Source organism: Pygocentrus nattereri, chromosome 4 (genome assembly GCF_015220715.1).
Source record: "Pygocentrus nattereri isolate fPygNat1 chromosome 4, fPygNat1.pri, whole genome shotgun sequence".
Classification (NCBI taxonomy): Eukaryota; Metazoa; Chordata; class Actinopteri; order Characiformes; family Serrasalmidae; genus Pygocentrus; species Pygocentrus nattereri.
In genome coordinates, this window is record NC_051214.1 from 1,947,673 (window position 1) to 1,964,647 (window position 16,975).

A 16,975-nucleotide genomic window follows, 5' to 3' on the forward strand; every position below is an offset into this window, starting at 1 on the left:
ACATTTCACATTTATATTTATTGCATTTTGCAGATGTTCTAATGCATTTTACAGCAGTACTGCACTGGAAATTGATCAAATCGATCAAGTTCTGGTGATCAGGTTTAGGGTGTTCTTTATTCTACTCTGATCACAGCTTTGTTTTTGAGGAATTGGTCACGAACATTTTGCCTAATAAAATAAGTTTGAGTGCTTTTCTAAACCACATGAAGAAGAATGCATATATAATAGGATTACAAGCTGAATTTGACAATGAAACCCATAAAAGTGCATCAAACAATTGTGGTGGACCACTAAAACCAAAAAACAACACTATGAAATTATAAATAGAAAATGGTGCCCAAAATGATATAAACCCTCCCATGACAATGGCTAATGTTTTAGTTGCTTTTCTCTCTGTCTTATTAATAGTAGGCTGACCTCTGGATTTATTTACATGAGAGAGAGCATTGCTGACTAATCGTGATTGCCTCCGTGCAACAAGATATATTTTCAAATATATGCTTAACATGACAATGATGGGAAGGTACAAAGAAACCAATGAAACTGCTAAGCTTATCATGGGCCCTGTAATCACCACACAGGCTCCCTCACAAAACACATCACTGTTAGCTTCTATGCCTTGAACATTTAGCTCTGGATATATAATTCCCACAACTGCAGCAACACTCCAACAAACAGTGATCATGAACAGAGTAGTAAGAGGAGTCATTTTACTGTGGTACTGCAGGGGGTGACATACTGCATAATATCGCTCAACAGAGATAAATACAAGGTTTAACAGGGAGGCATTACACAACATAATGTTAAGGCTGCTGTGCATTTTACAAAATGAACTCCCCAAATACCAGCAAGTTTCCACAGAGCGCAGCATGCTAGGAGGCATCACAATCCCTCCCACAAGCAGGTCAGCTACAGCCAGAGACAGAGTGAGGTAGTTAGTTGGTGTGTGCAGCTGCTTGAAATGAGTGATGGCTGTGATCACCAGAAGATTTCCAAACAACGTAAGAAGTACAATAACACCAATGACAAAATAAGACAATTCTCACAGCCAGTGGATAGACATTCTGCTGACAAGAGTTAGGATGATGTTCAAAACAAAGAGAAGTGTTTCCAATGCTTCTATTTTGGCTTACAGTAATTTCCAGCATGCTTTTCATTTTTCTGTAAAGAAATTTCATAAAAGGGGATATAATCACTGACATAATTTTTATCACAGAAAAAAAAATCTCCAAATCATTTGCTATAAATAGCATGAAATAATTTTTATGCTTTTGTTTAATCTATTTTCTAAATGTTGCATGTTCTTGAGAAAGTCAAACTAAATACTTTGTAACCATGCTATGATTAAGAATAGATTTTTTTTATTTCCAGCTTTATCTCGGCTTGCACAGATGGGTGGGAAAAGGCAGCACTGGCAAACACGAAGCATTCATTTATAGGCTTCCAGCCTTGTATCAAGAGCATTCTCATGCTAAATCACTCCCCCTTCCTGATCCCTTGATACCTGACAAATAATACACCATGAATAAGTTCATCATTAATTTGGCACATTTTTGCCTTTTTTTTGGTGGAAGCAGCTATGAATCTATGTAAGATATGGGATTACAGTTAGCCAGGAGTCTCCGGAGTAAGTATTAGTGGATAAATCATGCAAAACTGAGTCAAAGGACAGTTCAACTATATTGGTATTTGCTATATTGTACTACCAATTGGCTACTGATTATTTTTCACACTAATTCAAAACACTTGTGTTTGTACTTGAGATTTATTGTAGACTCATTTTCAGGAGAGTTGTGGTAAAGCAGGTTTGCTCCCTCTTATTTCATACAGGGATCAAATGATAAATTCTACATATGACTTACAAACATTAAAACCATACAAAACACATTTTGCTTGGTTATTTTTTTACAGTCATTGTGCAACAGGCATGTATTTTGTGTCAGTTTCTTTTTATATGCTATATTTGTAATATATATTGTGACATAGGTGCTTGATATAAGATTAGTCCTCAGTACTCTGTATCAACAAAAGAGCCTTATCTGCAGTGGGAGCTGTAACTTGGACAGAGATGGAAACATGATTGAGACTGTGAAAGAGACTTGGCTTGGCGATGATGACAAGGACTGAGGTGGAGACAGCGATAGGAACCAGAGACTTGTACAGAGGCAGAGGCAGGATCTAAATTGAAGCCAGCAGCTAGATCAGAGTTGATTGCAGTAGCAGGATCAAAAGCTGGGCTGGAGTGAGAAGCAAGGTATTCTGCATTAAGAAAGTCTTACAGAAAGTATCAGTCAAACACATTTTCACCTGTTCTAATTTTCCTGTGCTTTAAGTTGTAGTTGAAGCTACAAACCCAATTCCAATGAAGGTGGGACGTTGTATAAAACATAAATAAAAACAGAATATGATGATTTGCAAATCCTTTTCAACCTATATTCAATTGAATACACTACAAAGACAAGATATTTAATGTTCAAACGGATAAACTTTATTGTTTTTTTTGCAAATATTCAAACATTTTGTATTTGATGCCTGCAAAACGTGTCATGATTGGGTATAAAGGGAGCATCCCTGAAAGGCTCAGTCGTTCACAAGCAAGGACGGGCGAGGTTCACCACTTTGTGAACAACTGAGTGAGTAAACAGTCCAACAGTTTAAGAACGTTTCTCAACGTGCAACTGCAAGGAATTTAGGGATTTCATCATCTACAAGCAATAATATCATCAAAAGATTCAGAGAATCTGGAGAAATCTCTGCAAGTAAGCGACAAGGCAGAAAACCAACACCAAATGCCCGTGACCTTCGATCCCTCAGACGGCACTGCATTAAAAACCACCATCATGCTGTAACGGATATTCCCACATGGGCTTGGGAACACTTCAGAAAACCACTGTCAGTGAACACAGTTCGTCGCTCCATCTACAAGTGCAAGTTAAAACTCTGCCATGCAAAGAGAAAGCCATATATCAACACCACCCAGAAACACCGCCAGCTTCTCTGGGCCCGAACTCATCTGAGATGGACTGACGCAAAGTGGAAAAGTGTCCTGTGGTCTGATGAGTCCACATTTCAAATTGTTTTTGGAAATCATGGACGTCGTGTCCTCCGGGCCAAAGAGGAAAAGGACTGTCCGGATTGTTCTCAGTGCAAAGTTCAAAAGCCAGCATCTCTGATGGTGTGGGGGTGTGTTAGTGCCCATGGCAGGGGTAACTGGCACATCTGTGAAGGCACCATTAATGCTGAAAGGTACAAGATATGCTGCCATCCAAGCAACATCTTTTTCAGGGACGTTCTGCTTATTTCAGCAAGACGATGCCAAGCCACATTCTGCATGTGTTACAACAGCGTGGCTTCGTAGTAAAAGAGTGTGGGTACTAGACTGGCCTGCCTGCAGTCCAGACCTGTCTCCCATTGAAAATGTGTGGCGCATTATGAAGCACAAAATACAACAACGGAGACCCCGGACTGCTGAGCAACTGAAGCTGTACATCAAGCAAGAATGGGAAAGAATTCCACCTACAAAGCGTCAACAATCAGTGTCTTCAGTTCTCAAACACTTATTAAGTGTTGTTAAAAGGAAAGGTGATGTAACACAGTGGTAAACACGCCCCTGTCCCAACTTCTTTGGAACATGTTGCAGGCATCAAATTCAAAATGAGTGAATATTTGCAAAAAACAATAAAGTTTATCTGTTTGAACATTAAAAATATTGTCTTTGTAGTGTATTCAATTGAATATAGGTTGAAAAGAATTTACAAGTCATCGTATTCTGTTTATATTTATGTTTTACACAATGTCCCAACTTCACTGGAATTGGGGTTGTATATAAAATACTGTGTAACAATTACAAATGTACAATACATAGCATGCATCAAATAACTTCCTGAATGCAGTTCAAAACCATGTAAATGTCATTTGTACAAGTATTAGTTCACAGTTTCTCGTGCTTTTCTCCTTGCAAGACTGGTATCACTGTATTGCACTACTCTAAAAAAATTACTCTTAAAAAAAATACAGTTACAAGCTTGGCAAATATAACTCACTGATTTTGCTTTTATTTATTAATTCTAATTAAGCTGTGTTATATCTTGGCATTTAAAAACCTCCATCCATTATCCATCCATCATCATTGACCGCTAGTCCAGACAGGGTCGCGGTAGCAGTTGGGAGAGCAGAGAATCCCAGACGGCCCTGTCCCCCGCAACTTTCTCCAGCTCATTCCCGGGGACCCCAACCCCCTCCCAGGCCAACTTGGAGACATAATCCCTCCAGCAGGTCCTAGGACGACCCCGGGGTCTTGTCCCGGTAGGCCGTGCCTGTAACACCCCCACTGGGAGGCATCTAGGGGGGATCCGGATCAGATGCCCAAACCACCTCAGCTGGCTCCTCTCAATGCGGAGGAGTAGCGGCTCTTCTCTGAGCTCCTCCTGGATGACCGAGCTCCTCACTCTATTGCATAGCGTGTAGCCTGCCACCCGACGAAGAAAGCTCATTTCTGCCGCTTGTATACGCGATCACGTTCTTTCGGTCATTACCCACAGCTCATGACCATAGCGGAGGGTTGGGATGTAGATCGACCGGTAAAAAGAGAGCTTCGCCTTTTGGCTCAACTAACTCTTCACCAGTACATTCCGGTACAGTGACCGCATTACTGCTGCTGCCTGTCCCAGCCTGCGGCCGATCTCACGATCCCTCTGCCCGTCAATCATGAACAAGACCCCAAGATACTTAAACTCATCCACCTGGGGCAGGTCCTTTCCCCTTACATGGAGTGGGCATGCCATCCTTTTCTGGGCCAAGACCATAGACTCAGACTTGGAGGTGCTGATCCGCATACCAACCGCTTCACACTCAGCTGCAAACCGCTCCAGCGAGCGCTGGAGGCATCCATGTGATTCCGCCAAAAGAACATCATCTGCAAATGGCAGAGATGCCACCCTCTGGCCTCCACACATAATGCCCTCCTGACTCCGGCTACGCCCTGACACTCTGTCCATGAATATCACGAACAAGAGTGGAGACAGAGCACAACCCTGGTGGAGTCCCAACGCTAACACTGAAAGAGTCTGACTTAATGCCGAGTATACGGACACAACTCTCACTCCGGGAGTACAGAGATTGGATAGCCTGGAGTAGTAGCCCCGGCACCCCATACTCCCGGAGGACCTCCCACAAGATATCTCGAGGGACATGGTCATAAGCCTTCTCCAAGTCCACAAAACACATGTAGACTGGGTTGGCAAACTCCCATGCCAACCCAGAATCTCTTTGGCCAACTCCAACTCCATGGTCACCAGCCGGGGACTTGTGAGTATCCCCACACCCGCCCGGCGCCTCTCACCCTGTGCAACCCCTGAGTAGGAGAGAGACCAACCCCTATCCAGGAGTTTGGTTCCAGAGCCGACACTGTGGGTGGAGGTGAGCCCAACTATATCTAGTTGGTACCTCTCAACCTCCTGCACAAGTTCTGGCTCCTTCCCCGCCGCAATCTCCCACTGCCAATATGGCACTGCACCACTCCCCCATGCTGGACCTTGCGGGTGGTGGGCCCACATGGCCTCCCCACGTTGCCTCTTCGGGCTGAGCCCAGCCAGGTTACGTGGGCTGCCCGGCCACCAGGCGCTCGCCGTGGAACACTACCCCCAGGCCTGGCTCCAGGGGTAGGTCCCGGTGACCCTTTCCCGGGCAGGGTACACGATTTTTTGTGCACGATATGCATGGAGAAACTTTGGATTGTGTTAGTCTGGGTCTTCACTCCAGACCTGTTCGCCCTGGGAGACACTACCAGGAGCATATTGCTCCCGACGACTTAGCTCTGAAAATCCCTAGACCACACAAGCCCTTCCGCCATGACAAGGCCCCAATCCAGGAAGGGCCCCGATCCAGGAAGGGTTTTTAAAAACAGCATAATTGGCAATGGCACACATAAGATGGCGATATGTACTCATAGAAACACTGCTATTGCAGTCCTATTACTGATATATCACTCACAGTATTACAGTTTCTCTCCATGTATGAGGTGATGTTAGTTTTTATCATCATAAAAATTTTTAACCAATCAGTAGCAGTTGGTAGAGCAGAAAACCCTAGACAACCCTGTCCCCCACAATTTCTTATATTTCTATATTCTCTCTAGGATGACCCCAGGGTCTCATCCCCGTATGACGTGCCTGGTATACCCCCACTGGGAGGTGTTCAGGGGGCATTCTGATTAGATGCCTGAACCACCTCAACTGGCTCCTCTTAATGCAGAGGAGTAGCAGCTCTACTCTCAGCTCCTTCCAGATGACCAATCTCCTCACCCTATTAAGCAGAGTGTAGCCTTTCACCCTGTGAAGAAAGCTAATTTCTGCCACTTGTATTTGAGATCTCCTACACTGCGTCATTACCCACAGCTTATGACCATAGGTGGGGGTCGGGACTACAGTCCAGTACAGTGACAACATTACTGCTCCCTTCTGTCCCAGCCTGCATCTGATCTCACAGTTCCTACTCCCATCACTTGTGAACAAGACCCTGAGATACTTAAACTCCACCTGGGGCCTTATCTGGAGTGGGTATGCCATCCTTTTCTGGGCTAGGACCATGGACCATGGAAGCTAATCCGTGCATCAACCACTTCACACTCAGCTGCAAATTCTCCAGTGAGTGCTGGAGGCATCCATGTGATCCAGGCAAAAGGACAGCATCATCTGCAAATAGCAAAGGTGCCACCCTCCAGCCTCCTCTGGAAGTACAGAGATTGGATGGCCCAGAGTCGTAGCCCCGGCACCCTATACTCTCTGAGGATCTCCCACAATATATCGCAGGGAACACGGTCATAAGCCTTCTCCAATTCAATGAAACACATGTAGACTGGGTTGGCAAACTCCCATGCCCCCTCAACAATCTACGAGAGGGTGAAAAGATAGATCAATGTTCCTTGGTCAGGACAGAATCTGAATTGTTCCTCCACAATCTGAGGTTCGACTATCAGTTGGAGTCTCCTTTCCAGCACTTTAACATAAACTTTCCCAGGGAAGCTGAGCAATGTGATACCCTGGTAGATGGCACACACCCTCTACCAGTCCAAGGGTACTCTTCCCGAGGTCCTTGCAACATGTCAGCCATTTCAGCCCCACAACATCCAGAGCCTTAAGCATTTCTGGGTGAATCTCATCCACCCACAGTGCCTTGCCACCAAGGAGCTTGCCAACTACCTCAGTGACATGGAGCCTGACAGACCTCTGGCCGTGACTCCTGTGAGGGAGGCATGTCTCTTGGATTAAGGAGTTCCTCAGAGTTCTCCTTCCACCAACTGACAATATGCTAATTTGAAGTCAGAATGTCTCCACACCTGCCAAACACAGCTTGGGCAAAGCCCTCCTGTCCACTCCTGAGTCGCCGGAAAGTTGTCCAGAACCTCCTTGAAGCCAACTGAAAGTCTTTTTCCTTGGCCTCGCCAAACTCCTCCCACACCGTGAATTTTGCTTCCGCTGTAGCTGCCAGTGCTGCCTTTTTTACCTGCTGTTACCTATCTCATGAATCGGGAATTCTCCAGGTTATCCAGTCCCTAAAGGCCTCTTTCTTCAGCATGATATCCTCCCTAACCACCGTTGTCCACCAGGGGGTTCTTGGCTTTCCGCCCTTACAGGCACCAACAAGCTTTTGGCTATAGCTACTCCTGGCAGCTTCCACGATGGAGCTTTTGAACAGGGTCCATCCATTCAGACACTATGTCCCCTACCTTCTCTGGAACATGGGAAAAGCTCTCCTGGAGGTAGGAGTTAAAATTCTGAACAGGAGTCTCCTTCCAGGGTTAGGGTTGTGGTAATAAACACACATCACTGCAGACTGGAAGAAAAAGTTGATTGGCCCTCACAAGCAGCACAGCGGGAAAGACATTGTTTTATTTTTTTTTATAAAATAAATATTTCCGGCTACATGCCAGCATATTTTACTTCAGTGAAGTCTGTAAATACTGGTAATTATCGGACTCGCTCCAGTGGTTAGATCACATGCCAGGCACCGAGAGTTTTTACTGAACTGTAAAAATTTGTCTGTAATTTTATGAAGTCCCCTGTAATCTACGCAGAAAAAAATAAACCCGGCTAGTGGGTGCTTATGTATAAACAGGTTAAGAGGATACACAGAGGAATTAAAATAATTTTAAAAAATTAAAAGATCCATACCAAATCACAGACCCAATACCACACTTGAAATTGGGAACTCTCTGTATGACTTCGACTCAACATGCATGATCCTTTTTATGTGCATAAACTGAGCTGCCAGTCTACAAGATGGCCCTATCTAAGAGTGGGTTGTGCTTACTTTCGCCTTCAGGCCTTCGAGAGCATGATTTTATCTGGTCTTGGACTCTCCAAGATGCTGGATGTGTTGTGTCAAAATGTGGAAATGACTGCATTCCTCAGTTGCTGCAAATGGATCGCTGCACAGTCTTCTGTGGACAAGATAAAATAATTAAACCATCCTTTCTAACCTTCACAGACTGTTAAAAGTGGTTGTGAATTATGCTGTTCAAGCGAACACTCTGAGTCATGATTAATTTATCAGAGTAATCTGGTTATTATTTTCCTTTTGTCTTTTCAAAATTATCAGTGTAACCCAGTTGCACTGACATAATTCCCAACTACAGCATCCTAAATTTTTGTTTAAGTGATCTTGTCATTATGATGCATGCTAATAATTAAGTTTTCTTTTTCTTCTTGGCTTGAATCAGTATAAGAACATAGAAATATGTGTACTGCAAATGAACTAAGGACTCTAGCTGAGAAAAAGTGATGGAAAGTATTCAAACAATCATAAATATATTGCATAAGAAGTGTAAAAAAAAACAAAAAAAAAAACGTAAGAAACAAAATTTGAGGTAATACCAATTGAATACTCTTCTTTTACAGTGGATGCAAAAAAGAACATCAGGTGTTAAGCAGTCATATCAGAAGGTGGAGTAATCTCATACCTTAGAGTCTCTTGGCTGTTGTTAAAGGAAGATGAGATGTCTGACTGATATGTATATTTATAGTATGTATCCCATGTAAGTAAGTACTGTGCTGTGTTATAATTAATTACTGAGTCAGTTAAAGTTTGAGGATTGTGCTTTACTTTATATGACAGTCGTGGGTAGATAAAAAGAGAACACAAACTGACAAACTTATCATCCTAGAAACATCACACAGCCCCCTCACATAAAACATTACTGTAAGCTTCTTGGAGAATATGTTACTTTACAAAATATGGACTTACTGTTATTATTACCTTTTGCTGCACTGGTGTACTGGGGTTGTATGGCATGGACTAGTTCATTTAATGTTCTTGTTCAGATGTGTTAGAGCAGCTCACAGCTGCAATGTATTACAACAGCAACAGAAATAACGCACAAAACACTGGATTGTGTTGAAATTAAAATATATTGCCATACAGAGTATGAATGCTTAAAAAAAAGAAATTCAAGGTTTATGAGTTCTGTGTGTTTGTTATACATTTTCAACACCCTTATGCTTCACATGTCAGTAAGTGAAACATTACTGAGCACTGCTCCAGTCCATGTGTGCAGTGATCTTTTGGAAGTAATCATCATGAGTCAGTTCTGCTGATTTTTGTTGATGGTGCTTTATCGCTTTGCATTACTCTGAACACAGCTGCATTCTGGAGGAGTTTCTCCTAAATATTTGACCTAACAGAATAACTTTGAGTGCCTTTCTAAACCACTTGTAGAAGAATGCATATATAATAGGATTGCAAGCTGAATTTGAATAAGCAACCCAACAGAGCACATCATACAGTTGTGGGGGGCCATTAAAACCAGAAAATGTCACAACAAGATTACACAGAGAAAGAGGTGCCCAAAATAATAAAAACCCTCCCATGACAATGACTAATGTTTTAGTTGCTTTACTATCTGTCTTATTAACGTTGGCTTGCCCTCTGGATTTATTTACATGAGAGAGAGCATTGCGGACTAATCGTGATTGCCTCCGTGCAACAAGATATATTTTCAGATATATGCTGAGCATGATAATGGTAGGTATGTACAAAAAGATCACAGAAGCTGATAAACTTATCACAGGTCCTATAAGCAACACACAGGCTCCTTTACATATATAACCACTGTAGGTTTTCATGCCCAGATTATTTATCTCTGGATACATAATGCCCTCTGCAATAGCAAGACCCCAGCAAACAATGATCATGAACAAAGTAGTAAGGGGGGTCATTTTACTGTGGTACTGCAGGGGGTGACATACTGCATAAAATCTCTCAACAGAGATAAATGCAAGATTTAAAATAGATGCAGTGCACAATATAATACCAAAGCCCCTGTGTATTTTGCAGAAAAAGCTCCCAAAATACCAGCAAGTCTCCACAGAGTGTATTACACTAGGAGGCATTACAACCACTCCCACAAGCAGGTCAGCTACAGCCAGAGACAGAGTGAGGTAGTTAGTTGGTGTGTGCAGCTGCTTGAAATGAGCTATGGCTGTGATCACCAGAAGATTTCCAAGTAAAGTGAGAACTACAATAACACCAAAGATAAGAAACATAATATATCGCACAGCCAGTGGATAGATGAACTTCTGACAGGAGTTAGGCTGATGTTCATAACACAGAGAAATGTTTCTTAAGCTCACATTTTGACTAATGCTCATGTCCATTATGCATTTTCCCTTTATCTATAAAGAAATATGCCTTTAAGAAGTGCTTTCATTAAAAGTCACAATTAAAAGTAGTAATTAATTAAACACTGATAAAAAATTACTCATTTGAAATAACACAAAATGATAATAAAATGATCATTCATATCATTTTTGAGACATAAAATAGTAAAAAGCTCAGTGCGCATGAATAGTATATAAATGCAATGTAACCCTGCTATAATTTATAACAGATAACAAGCACATGTTCAGTATTTTCTTTTTTTATCTGCTTTTAATGACTTCAGGATCCAGCCTTACCAATGTTCATACAGGGGGGGGGGGACAAAGCCAGCTCTGATGAAAGAGCAGCTTTCATTTATAGGCTGACAGACCTGCATCAGGAACGCCTTCTGCTAAATCACTCCTATTTCCTGATCCCGTGATAGTCCATCTGATATTTACCAGATACAAATCAAAATACGTTCACCCAGACAGATTAAAAGCTGCTAAACTGATATTATTACATACTTTTTTTATATTATTAAATACAGATTTTTCCACCTCTGATTACTGCACTCTGGAAATGGTAACACCTGCAATATTCAGTAATACCGGCCAAATTCTATTTTATTATTACTGCACGGTAGCTACACCATTTCTAAAATTATGTGGACAACTTATTAATTTGTGTCATTTCAATTAAAAGAACATTTGTGTGGTCAGATGTTGAAGGCCTGGCTCACAGTTGACATTCCAGTTCATTCCAAAAGTGTTCAGTGTTGTTGAGGTCAAACTTGTCAAACCATGTCTTTATAGAGCTCGCTTTGTGTACAGGGTCACAGGAAAGGACTTCCCTAAGCTGCACCTGTTACCAAACGAAGTGGCTGAAACACAAACTAAATAATTGCAGGGGTGATTGCATAATTTTAGTGTTTTAAAAACAAATCTTCTACCAAGCTTTAAAAAAAAGACCCAGGACTGTTTCTCAACATTTAGGCACTGAGTTTTTTTTAAACAATGTATCCAGCTTAAAAAGTGCAAAGTCAGCACCCCCTGGCAGCTTGTTGACCCTATATGACTCTTTACACCATTTTAAACTAGACATAATCCCTAGGGGGGACCTATCAATTACTCCGAAATTAATCTGTTTGCATGTACTGGATACTCTCAGAAAGGAAATTTACTGAACTGTCAATGGAGTGGGTACTTCTTCAGTACCTCAGTTTTTTAACATAATTTCCATATTATTTTTCAGTTATATATTTATGTTAATTGTCTTAATGGTCTTAATTGTCTAGACTTTGTATTGAGTCCTGGCATTTTATCTTTTTTTTTTAACCAAATGTGTCCCTTTCCCCTTAAGAATACTCTTCAAGGTAAAAGTTGTTTCCATTTTTTCAGGGACCAGATCAGCACTTGAAGCATTTATTAAGGCTTGTATAAAGAAAGAGAGGCTGTTCATCGGGGAGAAAAACTCAGCTTGGAAGTAAGAAAGTGTTGATTCACCAGTCAGATCAGGGGTGTCCAAGCTTATCTATAAAGGGTGGCTGCAGCTGCAGGTTTTCATTGCAAACATGTAGAAGCTCACCTGATTCCTCTCAATCGGGGCAAACTAAATTATGAAAACCTGCAGTAGCGAATCTATGCAGAAACGATTGGGCATGAATGAGTCAGTCATGCATGTTTTTAAATTAACAGTGTGTATTATGTAAAAGTGTTTTTTGATTAAAAGTTTTGTTGTAAAATGTTGAATCTTTTAATCTATTTACCTAGACTCAAAAAGTCCTAATATGGTTTTATTTGCTTGTTGATAGGACTATCTCTTTGGAACTGGGGCTGCAGCAGCAAGTGACTCCTCAACAAGCCCGTAAAAATGGGATAATTTCAAGAAGACATAAAACGTAAGTTCTAAGACAGAGTTGCAGTACATGATTTGAAAGACTAAGGATTTATCTATTTCAACCATTTGTGTATTTCAAACTTAATTCAAATATTAAAGTATTCTTAAATATAATTCAGCCAGGCAATAGAAAGCAGAATGAGATTTGCTTACAGGTTTGCATTTATTTTAGGAGCTGAAGTATCCACCATCTGGAAGTGGGACAGGCAACAGGGAAACCACTGCAGCCACTTGGCCCTGGTTTAGCCTCATGGACGAGTCTCTCAATAACCAGCCCTCGATTTCACCACCTCTGCAAATAGCCTCGTCAGATGAGGCAGAACCAGGGCCATCTTCTGCTGTGGCTTCCCCACTGTCTGAAGAAAGACAAAGGAAGAGGCAGGGAACCAACCTCTTGCAAGAGGTTATGGAGAGGGAGACAGAAAGAGAAGAGAGGAAAGAGTGAGCGGCGCAGGAGTGGTCTGACCGCTTGTACGGCCTTGTTGAAAAACTTGTTGGCAAAATTAACTAATGCATTATAAAAATAAAGCTTATGTTATTGAATAATTCTGGAACGTTTTAATGTTAATCTTGAAATGTGGTAATGCATAAACTAATAATAAGCTTTCTCTTTGATTGAATCAATTTATTCTTTATTGATAACTTCATTGGAAACCAATTCTAGTGCTATGCTTCTATGCTATCTTTCACAAATTTAAATTTACAGACTGTTCAGTCATTAAGGTCCATTCTTTTTTTTGTAGCATATTGACATTTTCCTTTAATGAAGGTCATTCATGTTGTAAAATAAGTAGGAACTATTTTTACAGTATAATCATAATAACAAAACAATATTTTCACATGAGCTATTAGTAAGATAAACTATAATGAAGGTCTTTTTGGTGTGAGATTTAGCAAAATGAATATTGACCTATTTTTTCTCACTGCAAAAATAATTATCCTAAAGCTTTCTTATTTTGTGATTGAAAAGAAACAATTAACTTGTCTATGCAGGTATATTTTAACTGATTTTAGCATAGTGCCAAAAAAATGCACAGATCCAGAAAAGTCTACAAAAACATCCAGAAACTTTGCCTGATGATCGCACACGGCCTGCATTTGCACAGATGGGTAAAGCTTCCGGTTTCAGTAGCACTGTGCATCAGGTTCTCCTGGAGCTTTAATTTGTACATGGCAGCCATCTATAGCACTGACTACACATCAGAAAACTGCATGATTTCTCAGACCTTGAAACTTTTTGAAACCTTGAAACCTTGAACCTTGAAATTTTTTGGATGCTGAACCACTTTTGGGAAAATTGACCTAATTTCACTGGCCACCTGATGAATTACACAACGGACAGTGGAATGGGGCATTGAAATGCACAAGACACAACAGGGTAGGATGGGCCACAAGCCAGCCAAAACAAGAAAACTGCTATTTCAATGCTTGACCCCCAGCCATCTGTGCTCTTGTAGTGGACCAGCTCATGAAATACTTTCAAGGATTCCCTCTTTTCCAGTACTGTTTGGTTCAGGGGACTAGAATGACTACTGCAAAAGCGTGTTTCTGTGATCTGTGAACAATTTGTGTTTGAAGGATTCATTGCATTACTGGTCTGCTGGAAGACGCAATTCCCATTCAGTCCTAGCCATCTGGCAGCAGTCAGATTTTGAACTAAAATCTCTTTCTATTTAATGGAATCCATGCTACTGTTTATACTAAGAAAATCCACAGTTATTTCAATTAAAAGATTCGTACAAAATCATAGACCTACAACTACATTTTAAAGTGGCAAGTATGTTATTTTCTGCATGATCTTGACTCAAACAGCTCTTCTGTGTTTCTGCCAAAGTATTGGTTTTATACTGGATGACAGAAATTGGTTTCAGTTATAATGAGTATACCCACAATGATTAAGCTTCTAGGTTGATGAGAGCAGAAGGTTCCCTCTGGCCAAGTTTCTAAAACATGTGGCGGCCTGAAGGTAGCATCTCAGCTTTTAGCTTTTAAGGCCTTGTGACCCAAAAATGCATCCCCTGCAGTTGTCACAACAAATGCAGATTGTAGCTGCAATTACCCTCCAAAGGTTTAACCTGGGGACTGTATTTGGATCTCCACCAGAAACTCCAACCACTGGCTTCCAAACGTACTGCTACACCTGTGGCTCTTTGTCAGCTTCACCTGTCACCTATTAGTAACCATTTGCTGTGGAAATACACTCATTATTTTCTCTCACTGGTAGTATAAAACTTTGTCTATTCAAATTGTTAATTTCCTCATGGTGGCCTCTGTTGAATTTTCTCATTTGCGCAGCCTTCAGTTGTCCATGTACTTTATGTATTTTAGTATAGAACTGTTCTCCAGTGTGTGACCATGCTATTCAAGAGACCCCTCCCACCACCAGAGTTAACTGGTAAATTATATAATCATTGCATATATATTACAAAATGTATATCTAATGAACTAAACTAAACAGTAACATACATTTAGACCTTTATTCCAGGACAAGCTTTCATTTTGGTCAAAATATTCCTGTGATCAATATCAGAAAATATCAATGTCTGGAAAGGCTTTGAAAACATATGGATTATGGAATCAAAAATCGTGAAACCTATAGTGATTAAAATAATAAACTGTTTAAATTCTGTTTATAAATTTGAGTTCAAAATAGAGGTGTATGCTGTGTATGCTGAATGTGAAGATTTAATTTACATGTAAGTACTGTACTAAAACCTCAGGAAATGTACATTAAGCATACAATACAGGCCATCTTTTATTGTTTTGTTTTTGCTTTTTCTGTACCCATTCTAACAAATTTGATTCAGCTCATGTTTTCCTGTATACTGTTTGCCAATAATTAAGCTCGTGCTGAGTTGTTAGAAAAGGTACAGGAAGATACAAAGCTGTGCTGATAAAAGCAACCTAAAATGAATGCATAAATTTATCATTTAGCAGAGAGTGAGCCTGAAAAGAATTACACAACTATAGGATTTAAACAGTGCTCTGTTACAGGTGCAAACACAAAAAGAAAAATAAGAAAACAAGAAGGTAACAATCACGTGATCTCACAAGGTGAAAAATGTGTAAAATGATCAAATTTTAAGTCGCTCTGCATAAGAGTGTCAGCCAAATGCCATAAACATATAAATATACCCATGCCTATCCATATCCTTTATCAGGAAGTCAAAAAGACGTACTCTGGAGATCCATTCTTGAAGAATTGTTCCTATATATTTTGCCTAATAATACAACTTTGAGTGCCTTTCTAAACCATCTGTAGAAGAATGCATATATAACAGGATTACAAGCTGAACTTGAATAACCAATCCAGCCAAGTACATCAAACATTTGTGGAGAACCAGAATAACCTAAAATTGTCACAATAAAATTGTAGATAGAAAATGGTGCCCAAAATATTACAAATCCTCCCATTACAATGGCTAATGTCTTAGTTGCTTTTCTCTCTGTCTTACTAATGGTGGAATGCCTTTGTCTCTTTATGCCTCTGCTAATGGGCTGACCTCTGGACTTATTTAATTGAGATACAGTTTGGAGAACTAAACGTGATTGTTTCTGTGCAACAAGATATATTTTCAGATATATGCTTAGCATGATAGTGGTGGGGAGATATAAAGAGAATGCTAAAATCGACAAACTTATCATGGGTCCTAGAACTATAGCACAAGCTCCCTCACATGAAATATTATTGTAATCTTCTATGCCCAGAATATTTAGTGCTGGATATAAAATTCCCACAGCAACAGCAACACTCCAACACACAGCAATCATGAACAGAGTAGTAAGAGGGGTTATTTTACTGTGGTACTGCAGGGGGTGACATACTGCATAATATCGCTCAATTGAGATAAATGCAAGATTTAAAACAGATGCAGTGCACAATGTCATGTCAAGGGTGGTGTGTACTTTACATAACTCAGTCCCGAAATACCAGCAAGTCTCCACAGAGCGTATCATGCTGGCAGGCATCACCACACCTCCTACAAGCAGGTCAGCTACAGCCAGAGACAGAGTGAGGTAGTTAGTTGGTGTGTGCAGCTGCTTGAAATGAGTGATGGCTATGATCACCAGAAGATTTCCAAACAATGTAAGAAGTATAATGACACCAATGACAAAATAAGACACAATTCTCACAGCCAGTGGATAGGTAAACTTCGGACAGGAGTTAGGATGATGTTCATAACAAAGAGAAATGTTTTTTATGCTACAGTTTTGTTTTACACTCATGTCCATCCTGTTTTGACTATATCTGTAAAGAAATAAATCAAGATGTAACATCATTAGTTATATTTCATATTAGTTATATATTCATTATTCAGTGTAAATGTCTGAGTTTTTCCTCTTAAATTACAGTTGTTTAATAGTTACTGTATTAAAACATAAAAACACGTTTTAAGAAGAATAATCCATGTGATACTATAATTCAGAATAGTTTGAC

General features: G+C 40.4%; 2 protein-coding genes and 1 pseudogene across 2 annotated transcripts; all 3 read right to left on the bottom strand.

Moving 5' to 3' along the window:
• Window positions 1-130: 130 nt before the first annotated feature.
• LOC108432791 lies at window positions 131-1,160 on the bottom strand (annotated as a pseudogene).
• Window positions 1,161-9,626: 8,466 nt separating this feature from the next.
• LOC108432862 (trace amine-associated receptor 1-like) lies at window positions 9,627-10,655 on the bottom strand. The gene is made up of 2 exons (XM_037537810.1): window positions 10,333-10,655; window positions 9,627-10,260 (listed from the first exon to the last, which is right to left on the bottom strand). Exons 1-2 carry the CDS (start codon window positions 10,653-10,655, stop codon window positions 9,627-9,629), a joined length of 957 nt encoding a protein of 318 aa, XP_037393707.1.
• A 2,050-nt stretch (window positions 10,656-12,705) lies between these two features.
• LOC108432790 (trace amine-associated receptor 1-like) lies at window positions 12,706-16,770 on the bottom strand. Its single transcript, XM_037537811.1, has 4 exons — window positions 16,444-16,770; window positions 16,041-16,374; window positions 15,717-15,983; window positions 12,706-12,893 (listed from the first exon to the last, which is right to left on the bottom strand). The coding sequence occupies exons 1-4, from the start codon at window positions 16,768-16,770 to the stop codon at window positions 12,706-12,708; spliced, it is 1,116 nt and encodes a 371-aa protein (XP_037393708.1).
• Window positions 16,771-16,975: the final 205 nt, after the last annotated feature.